General features: G+C 39.2%; 1 protein-coding gene across 1 annotated transcript in view; it reads right to left on the reverse strand.

Annotated features, from left to right (window-relative positions):
* Positions 1-9038, reverse strand: part of wdfy1 (WD repeat and FYVE domain containing 1) — a 42023-nt gene extending 32985 nt beyond the window's left edge. Inside the window, exons 1-4 of the mRNA XM_061925417.2 lie at positions 8831-9038; positions 1090-1157; positions 880-953; positions 646-700 (exon numbers count right to left, since the gene is read on the reverse strand). Of these exons, the coding sequence (XP_061781401.1) occupies positions 646-700; positions 880-953; positions 1090-1157; positions 8831-8967 (334 nt within the window). The 5' untranslated portion in view covers positions 8968-9038. The remainder of the gene's footprint in view (positions 1-645; positions 701-879; positions 954-1089; positions 1158-8830) is intronic.
* Between the last annotated feature and the right edge of the window lie 1169 nt (positions 9039-10207).

Raw genomic sequence — 10207 nt, forward strand, 5'->3', positions numbered from 1 at the left:
TTAATAACATAATATGTAGATTGTTACACTGACTGCTTTAGTAAAATGGGGTAAAAGCTCAGCATAAAACAAAGACCGAGGTAAGTCCTTTTTTTTTTTTGTCACAACGTCAAAAAATGTCAACACACCTCTTCTCAAACCAATCATGCTTCACATCTGGTCTAACGACCTAACAACATGAAAAATGTTTGCTTTGTCAAAGATGTTTTGTATTGTAATCTGTGACATTAAAAAAAAAAAAAAAAGTTTTCTGGAAAATTTTAATAAAGTGTATATTATTTTATAATGTGTTCTGATTGATAGTCCGCAATCACATCTACCGCTCTCTCTATTTGCTCGCCCACTCACTCATGTAATATTTTATATGCCTATTGTTACGTAGGCCTCGCGCATGCGTGGAGCGATCAGGTCTTCCGGTACCGATCGGGTTGTGACAGCACCCACTGCTTGTTGAAAGTAGCGATACATGCTTTCATGTCAGTCTCCTTAAGTATTCAACAAAACCAGAAAAAAATTGCTAGATCTGATGATTAGACCAATGGGAACGTTCGACAAAACAGAACTTAATCTACTCAACAACACACACACGTAACTTGTTTGTCTCGTCTGAACTACTTTAAATATGTCATTATCGTAACATCTTACCAGGATATGTTTTTACATGGCTCATTTTGTTGAAATCTTCAGAGATGAGAAACTCCTTCAGGTAGAGCAAACAGAAAACAAGTTTCAGATCAAACAACGAACCCACCCTTGAAGGCATTTCAAGTACACCCACTTGAAACGTTTATGAAAGATACATTTAGTTTCAACAACCAAAGAACTAAATCTGCCCTTAGAGCGACGAATAGGAAGCCATTTAGTATTTGCTTTACTCACCACAACAGCTCCATTATCTTGGCCAATGAAGATGCGTCTGCTGTCATGGTGATATGACATACAAGAGCAGGGAGCTGAGGGAGAGACATGGAAATTGGCACTTTGTATTGGGTTGTGCATCTAATGAATGGAATTTTCCACAACTATAAAACACATTTGAACAGTAATAAAAAATGTTTTTAAAAAAGGCTATAGTGGCGTCTTACTTACAGGAGACTGTGTGGAAGATACTCGGCCAGTATTGTCCGCTGTCTCTTTTCAGCCACACTCGGATGGTTCTGGAGATAAAATACAGAATGCAATAATCACAGCACTGTTCCATGTGTGCACCCCACCCCCTTATTGTCTAATCAATGCTTTCAAAGTTGAATGGTGTAACTGTGCTCACATTCACCTTCAAGTTCAACAGCATAGAAAACACAAACTGCTCATGTGTATTGGCAATTCAACACAGTTAATGGTTTTCTAATACATGTGCCTTTCCAAAACGTCATCTTCCAGCACTATTCCTTTTTTTCCATCACGTTTTAGCTGTGGTCATTTACATATTTAAAAGCTTTAAGCACAATAATAAATGAATGAAAGTGTTTTAATTGCTTTTTATATGTAAGATAAGGTTTTATGCACATTTTACTTTTTTGCGGAATCTACCAGAGGACTGATGACGTCTTTGTTTAATTTGATAATAGGCCAAGACCCGCGACACAGCTGCATGTAATTTTATTAAAATGCTAAAGAAAATGTTACGCATTTATTCAAATACAAATATTTGTGTTATTATTAGTCATTAGTATCAACATTTCTGCTTTTTATTGTTACATTATGCAATATTTATTTATTTATTGGATTGCTATATTCTTATTTAGAGAAGTACTTTATTCAAGACAGAAGTTTTGCTCCTAATTTAGTTTGACAATTACACTTTGCGAAATTAAATTACATGCATTCTAATAAAATGTTTAGAAATTTGCTCAGGATAAGATGAAGTGTATGTTCATGCATAGTATCCTGTAAGTCATTGTTTGTCAACTTTCAAACTACTAGTTTTTGATCAAGTAAAAGCAGAATTTGTTCATTTGAATGTATTGCTTTCTTTGAAACGTTGGCAACACTGACTCTGCTGCTAATTCATCTTATTGTATTAGACATAAGGAGGATAAAGATAAAGGATAGACACAAAGGAAATGGATTTTGAAACAGTTTGTGACTTGTGTATAGTCTTTGTCTGTATGTTTTAATATAAATGCTGTACTCCTATATAACAGAACTCATGTGGTAATTCCTTGTATGTCTTGATTATATTAACGACAAGATTTGCGTCCAGGTACAAGTCTTTCCTCCACAAACAAATGTGGGCATGTTGTTGGTTGCTGTGGTAGAATCCAAGCTGATATTGCTAATATTTTATTTTGAAGCTCAGTTTACAATGAACAGGACGTCACTGTGTGCACATTTAATGCTGTGCAACGAGATAGGAGTTATGTTGCTATTGTCGTTTCATGATGAAGTTAACAATACCATAACATATGAACAGAACAGATGTATTGTTTTAATAAAAAATGACTTTTTAAAAACGGTCAACCATGTTGACATCAACTTAAGCTGGCGCTTTTTACTAGCAAAGTTGCGATCAGTGTTTTATGCTGCCTATTCATCCATGAGTCAGATCGTTACCGATATTGCTCACATGTATTTACTGTACATCTTTGATTTTCTTTATGGGGAGTGCTATTGACAGTTTAACATATCAGAATCAGAATCAGAATCAGCTTTATTGTCATTACGCAAGGTAACGAGATATCAACACAATATTCAAACTAGTTCCAAACAAAGTCAATAATACACAATACAAAAGCAAAAACAAATGTCTGCTATTCATTTCAACCCTTTGTGTTTTGCTCTCTAAGTCATTTGTTTGGGTTTGTAAAAATTAACAAAAACAACAACAAATTACTTTGAGGAAATGAAAATATCAATCCGATCACTCTAGTATTGATCGTATACCGATACGATACTACCCTTAATATCGGCACCACCGTACTGACTGACAATGCTGACACACTAACTGTTGTTCTATTATCCTCTCTCTCAACATCATGCGTCAAAGAAGGCAATCTCATTCATCAAAGCTGGAGAGAGACCTCGTGCACGTCCACAGACAACAACAGGACTCCTTCACACAGCCCCTGATTGGCAGCTACACGTTGACCTGGGAAAACAACTGAGGTTCCCCCAGCACATTGAAACAACATCTCTCCGGCCAGACATGATCATCATCTCAGAGGCTTCGAAACACCTGATCATGCTGGTACTAACAGTGCCTTGGGAGGAGCGGATTGAAGAAGCCAACGAAAGGAAACGTGCCAAGTATCAGGAACTAGTGGAGGAGTGCAGGGGCAGGGGCTGGAGGACTTTCTATGAGCCTGCCGTGGCTTTGCAGGACGATCTCTCTGCAAAGTCCTTGGCCGATTGGGAGTCACAGGGGCGGCAAAAAGGAGGGCCATTTAGTCCACAAGTGAAGCGGCAGAGAAAGCCACGAGGTGGTTGTGGCTGAAAAGGGCAGATCCGTGGGTTGCTACTGGGACACAAGCAGGGACTTGATCACGCCGGCTGGGTCGCCTGGACGAGGGTGTCTGATGTTGTGAGACCCGAAACACCCGATGAATCCAGGATACATCACTGATGATGTGTCCCAGTGCATCCATGAGATGTATCTTTTATGTTTCTCTAAGCTCTTATTTATCTATTTGTTAATTTCATGTTAACTGCTTACTTCCTGCTGTAATGTGGTTCCATCTACACCTCTTAAAAGTTTACTAAACACTTATTTCTTGGTGTTGTACTCCTGGTTTGTAACTTGGTTAGTATTATCCTCTAGTGATAATAATTGATTATGATAGTTAAGATACTAAGAAATGCAGTTTATTTACCAAAATGGAGGTGATTTCTATTAGTTCAGGGTTGCGGAAACCCACTGTGCTAGCTGTTTGTCAGCCAGAGAAGATCTGCGTTTGTGATCGGCATTACAAGGCGATAAAGGGAAATGACCAAACACATCAATTTTCTACCGCTTGTCCCTCTCAGGGGTTGCGGGGGTGACAGGAGCCAATCCCAGCTGCATTCGGGCGGAAGGTTGGGTACACCCTGGACAAGTCGCCACCTCATTGCAGGGCCAACACAGATAGACAGACAACATTCACACTCACATTCACACACTAGGGCCAATTTAGTGTTGCCAATCAACCTATCCCCAGGTGCATGTCTTTGGAGGTGGGAGGAAGCCGGGGTAACCGGAGGGAACCCACGCAATCACGGGGAGAACATGCAAACTCCACACATACTTTACAAAAATCAAAAACCAATCGATCAGCACATCCTTTTTTTTTTTTTTTTACCTGTGCCAGGTTATATACTTGCAGTGGTTAGTTAGTTAGTTGGTCTCTGTGTGTGAAAAATAGCATCCCCGCCTCCAACCACGCAGACAAAGAGAATCGATGACTGACAAGAGGGTTCACTCTATTTAATTTCACTACAGAACAAACGTGGCCAACTGCTGACACAGATGCAAAGAGTGAACCCTTTTGCAGCCAGTTTGTAAGCAACATATGATAAACAAAAAGTGAGGTTATGTAATCGCTATTGTTTGTCTGTATGTCTGTAAGCCAACAAAATAGCTAAAACAATTATGGACAGGTTTTGATTAAACTTTTAGGAAATGTCAGAAATTAGGAAAGGCACAAGTGATTAAAATTTGGAGGTGATCCGGATCACTGTCTGGATTCTGGATTTCTTTAAAGGAGTCATTTCCTTTGGAAGATAGTACTGGGGGAGGTTTGCACTCTCCGACAGTAATACTTCAATCTAGTTATTATTAAAGAGAATTCAGTGAAAAAGTCGGTCAACATAGACAGCTTGTTGACATAAATTTGATGGACTTAAGTAGACAGGTTCCATTGTACAAATAAAATAAAAATTTACATACGAGAACAGGCAGGTCTCTTCACACAGAGACTAAACACAAGCGACTTTGCAGTTAACATTCGACTCTTCTTTTATTAATGACATCTCCTGTATTAAGCTCCCAGGAGATTTTTTATGTCACAAATAGGTCTGATCTATGGTTATTATTACACGTTTCCTCTTTGCCAGGTCAGAGATGTATGGTTATTTTTACACTTTTCTTCTTTGCTGTCACAAATAAGAATGAAATAAACTAAATCAGGAAAAACCTCGCTTGAGGAGTTAATCCTTAAGATTAAGACCTGGCAACATATGCTGGAGTACTGGACCTCATTAGGCTTATATGTTTGTGTACATAAAGGGCAGACGTGTGCCGTCAAGGCCACGTAGGCCTCCTCTGCTGGCCTAACATAACCAGAAATCATGATCATAATTAAAAATAGAAGTCATTTTTGATTTACTTTCCCTAAATATCTAAAAGTATTCATATTCTGTTCATGTCATATTATGCTCCTTTCATCGCTGTTGTAGAGTTTTTATCCAATCAGAATTCAGCTAGCTTATGTTGCCATGCTGTACGAAATCTGCCCAGAGCCTTCAGAATCAACAATGCGGGCGTCCGTGCACTGTAAGTGAACGGACACAAACATTTGACAGTTGCGATAGCCAATCAGATCACGAGTTGTTGTCAGTAAGGCCTTCTAGTTGGCCTAAGGCAGATATATAGTGATGTTTTGAGCTAGGTATAATAAGAACTCCATTACCCAGCATGCCATAGTAGTGAAGAGCATGAGCAGTAGCCCCGTTTAGGTTGTTGAATGTAGACATGCCGGCAGCTGGATGTTATTGACGAGTAAACTTTAAGAACTCAGCCAACACGCCTCGTCTGCACCTTGTATGGTTAGACAAGACAACACATATATTTGCAAGGCCATTTTCAAGAAGGATATTTAAAGAGAAACTACATCTTATGAGACGATGTCGGCCAACCCCGGAAGCTAGCTCAGAAGGGCGTAAATGTGTTTCTGTATAGTATTTCTCCAGCAATAGTCATGTGGTGACATCAATTACGGTATTTTGAGAGGTAATCATTGAAGTCGGACATCACTGGAGGCCTTGGTGGGAAACGCACGGCCCGCCATTGATAAAGGGTGTATACGAGCAATAAATAAAGTGAGTCATAAAGTGGTTTCAATTGTGGTCTTAAAAGTCTGTACAGTCAGAGCAGAAATGACATCAGCAATGCTTTCAGTTGCCCACACAACTTCCCTTATTTTGAAGTGGCTTTAAACTGTTTTGCATCACTTCCCAATGACCTGGAATGAGGATGCATGGGAGTCTGGCAGGACAACCACCCATGCTGGAAGTAGACGTCTTTATGTTGCTGTGTATTAATGCATCTTTTGTTTCAAGTTATCGGTCGTTTAAACTCAAGACGTTTAAGATGTGAGGCTTTTTTAAAAGCGTGACGTTCACGAGACATGTAGCCCACAGCCATTAGTTTGACAAATATGGCAAGGCATCTGTCGCTTCATCCTGGACAATATAGTCATGACAAATTTGTGCTTTGTTTTAAATACCGGTATGTGCTATTTGGATTTACACTGTATGAAAAAAAATTTGAAAAGGAATTTTACCTTGGCAACCTCATTATACTAGGTTTCTCAATACCCAACCTGTTTTTTGTGCCTTCAAAAAAGAATTAGAACGCTACGTTAAAACACTCTTTTTTTTTTTTTTTTTTTGATTGAAACTTTTATTAGTAGATTGCACAGTACAGTACATATTCCGTACAATTGACCACTAAATGGTAACACCCGAATAAGTTTTTCAACTTGTTTAAGTCGGGATCGATGTTAATCAATTCAATACTTCTAACAACCAAAAAGCTGTAAAAACGATGATGCCGTGTTCCAAATTTAAATTATTTACTGAACTTGTGTGAGCCTATGTCTATGTCTATGTCTATGTCTCCCGGCTGGCCTTGGAACGCCTCGGGATCCACCGGGAAGAGCTGGTGGCTGGGGAGAGGGAAGTCTGGGCTTCCCTGGTTAGGCTGCTGCCCCCGCGACCCGACCTCGGATAAGCGGAAGAAGACGGACGGATGGATGGTGTGAGCCTATGGCTTTGCACTTTGTTCTATATATATTCATATATATATATTGCATTCTATTTTAGTTACTTTATTGAGTTTACAATCCCCTACCGCTGATTTGGACTGTTTTTGTACTTACTTTGATTATTATTATTTCTCAATACATGGTGTTTACGTGACGTCACACATCCGGGTTATCCCGGGTCATCCGCCATCTTGGGAGGCAAACAAAACACACCTGGCCTAGTTGACACGCTTCACGATTATTGACAATAGCTTCGAGCAAACACTGGTGAAAGGCGCATAATGGTTATTTCCTGTTGGGTGAATGGATGTACAAATCGACGGGATGGATCAGTGCAGCGAGGATTTTTCAGTATTCCTAAAATTAGACACAACGAAGGAGAACAGACAAGGAAAATCAGCGAGGAGAGACGACGCTTGTGGTTGGCAAGCATCAACAGGAAAGAGGAGCCATCTCAACATTCCAAAATATGTTCTGATCACTTTGTAACAGGTAGGATTACGTCTCAATCTGTTTATTAAACATTTTAGAACGATGTATTGTTTATTTTTTTGTCAATTTGCTATTCTCGAAGCCCTTTATGGGATGGACCACGAAAGCGAAAGCCCCCCCCCCCCCCCCCTCAGGATATATAGCGCCCATCTCAGCCCAGGTTGCTTGTACACGAAATGAGTTGTAGATCTCAATGGATAAAACATTTAGGTATCAACCTTGTCATAAGTTAGATACATTAGAGATGCACTTTTGTTTGGTAATTACATAAGTGTTGCAATGAAATAAATGTTGTTTTTTTTACCCCCAGGCAATCCAGCAGCTTTGTACGACAGGGCTAACCCAGACTGGGCACCAACCCTGAAGCTTTCAGCCAAATTGACACCAAAGAAGTCGGAGAAAAAGAAACAACAATCAACCTACTCAGTTAATAGGTAAAACTTTCTTCTTTTTTATCAAACACCAATACTTATAAATGTATGCATATGTCCTGTTATGTAGACTCCCCTATGTATGCCTCCGACCTTTAATAAGTATATTGACCTTGTACATATACATATACATGAACATCAACATGTGTAGTGTTATAACATCATGATCTATAAGTGCATGGATGTTGAGGTAGTGTTTTATTGTTGATTCTATTTACTCTATTATCAACCTCAATTATTGAGATGGATTTTTGTTTCAAATTTATGGCCGGGAGGCATTTGTGGTCATACGTGAAACTTTGTTTCGGCACTTCGTACGGGTCAACGCCTATGCATTGTGTCTTCTGGTTGTATCTTTCCGACGTCTGGTTGTCCAAGCCTTCTTTATACTTCTTTTTTGCTGGTTTCTCGGCCATTATGCATACGTTTGTGAACGGGTTCGTATATATGAATTTGCTGATGTTGTACCGGTGCGCTTGCCTTTCAAAATGGCGGATCGCGCGGAGCATCATGGGAAATCAGTCGGGCGTGAAAACTATGTATTGTTTGTAAATGTTGCAGTTTATAAATAAAGGTTTATAAAATTCAAAAAAATAAAAATAAATTACATTGACAAATAAAAGTTCGCGGTGAATTGATAGTATTGCCTTGTATTGTGTTTTTACCAAATACAAACCGTAGGAAAACATTTTAATATGGCAATATTTGAAGGGAAACGTTTAAAATGTATGCTTGATACAAATATTCAATGTGACGACATGCTAACTTTCGTCGAACGAAATACATGTCCTAGTTAAACACATATACTGCAGTTTTAGTAGCACCGTATTAAAAAGTACATATATAAAAGCAAGTAAGAATGATGATAACATGCTAAAAACGAGGCTATACTGGTTAGCTACACCAGCAAGCTAACGTGATGGTTAAGCTAAGGTTGGAACAAGTCACCTGTCTTCGCTGACTGTGATCACTCCGTCCTCCTTTGCGATTAAAACAGCAGCCGTGACAGCGTCTGAGTGTCCCTCGATTTTGTTCAGAAGAACCGGCCTGGCGCTCTGAGGCCTCGAATGAATCTCCGCGGCCATGGTTGAACGTAGCCAGCACTGGTGTGTTTTCCTGCTGCTAATTCTCTTCCTCGCCAGTCCAAGTGGATCAGCTGACACACAACAGAGACACTGTGGGGATTACCGTAATGCTCGCTAAAGAGACGCCAAGGATTCATTACGGTAATACACTGTCTAATACAGGGGTCGGCAACCCAAAATGTTGAAAGAGCCATATTGGATCAAAAATACAAAAACAAATCTGTCTGGAGCCGCAACAAATTAAAAGCCATATTACATACAGATAGTGTGTCATGAGATATACGTTAAATTGAGATGACTTAAATGAAACTAAATGACCTCAAATATACCAGATGAGGCATAATGATGCAATATGTACAAATAGCATGTTAGCATCGATTAGCTTGCAGTCATGCAGTGACCAAATATGTCTGATTAGCACTCCACAGAAGTCAATGACATCAACAAAACTCACCTTATTTGTGCATTCATGCACAACGTTAAAAGTTTGGTGGACAAAATGAGACAGAAAAAGAAGTGGCATAAAACACGTCCTAGAAAGTCGGAGAAAGTTATACATGTAAACAAACTACAGTGAGTTCAAGGACCGCCAAAATTAGTAGGACAAAACGGCACCCACCAAATACTCGAATCAGTGAAGCATGTTTAATATAAACAGTGTGCTTTATAACAATTAGGGGGGTTTGTGTCATGTTTTTCCTCCTACAGAAACCATATTAAAACAAAAAAAATATTTTTTTCCCCTCATTTTTTTCCATTTTTCATACATTTTTGAAAAAGCTCCAGAAAGCCACTAGGGCGGCGCTAAATGCGGCTCTAGAGCCGCGGGTTGCCGACACCTGGTCTAATACAAGGGTAGATGGATTTAGAGACTTCCTTTTATTGTCATTCAAATTTGAACTTTACAGTACAGATAAGAACGACATTTCGTTGCATTAGCTCGTAGTAGTGCGGGATAAAAGAGCAATAATGGGCAGATATAAATAAATAGATTACTGTACACAAGGCATAAGCGTACTAAGCGCTTGCTTAGGGCCCCGCGGCCACCAGGGGGCCCCCAAAACAATTAACAAAAAATTATTATTTTTTATTTTTTGCATGTACGAGTCTGACTGATGATTTCTAAATGATCAAAGATATATTATTGTACAAAAACACAATTTTAGGTCAACATTTTTGCACATTGCTGTTTCAGGTTTTTGTTACCAAAAATAATAAAGTGAATCAGAATCAGCTTTAT

This window comes from Nerophis lumbriciformis, linkage group LG30 (assembly GCF_033978685.3).
Source record: "Nerophis lumbriciformis linkage group LG30, RoL_Nlum_v2.1, whole genome shotgun sequence".
NCBI classification, from domain to species: domain Eukaryota; kingdom Metazoa; phylum Chordata; class Actinopteri; order Syngnathiformes; family Syngnathidae; genus Nerophis; species Nerophis lumbriciformis.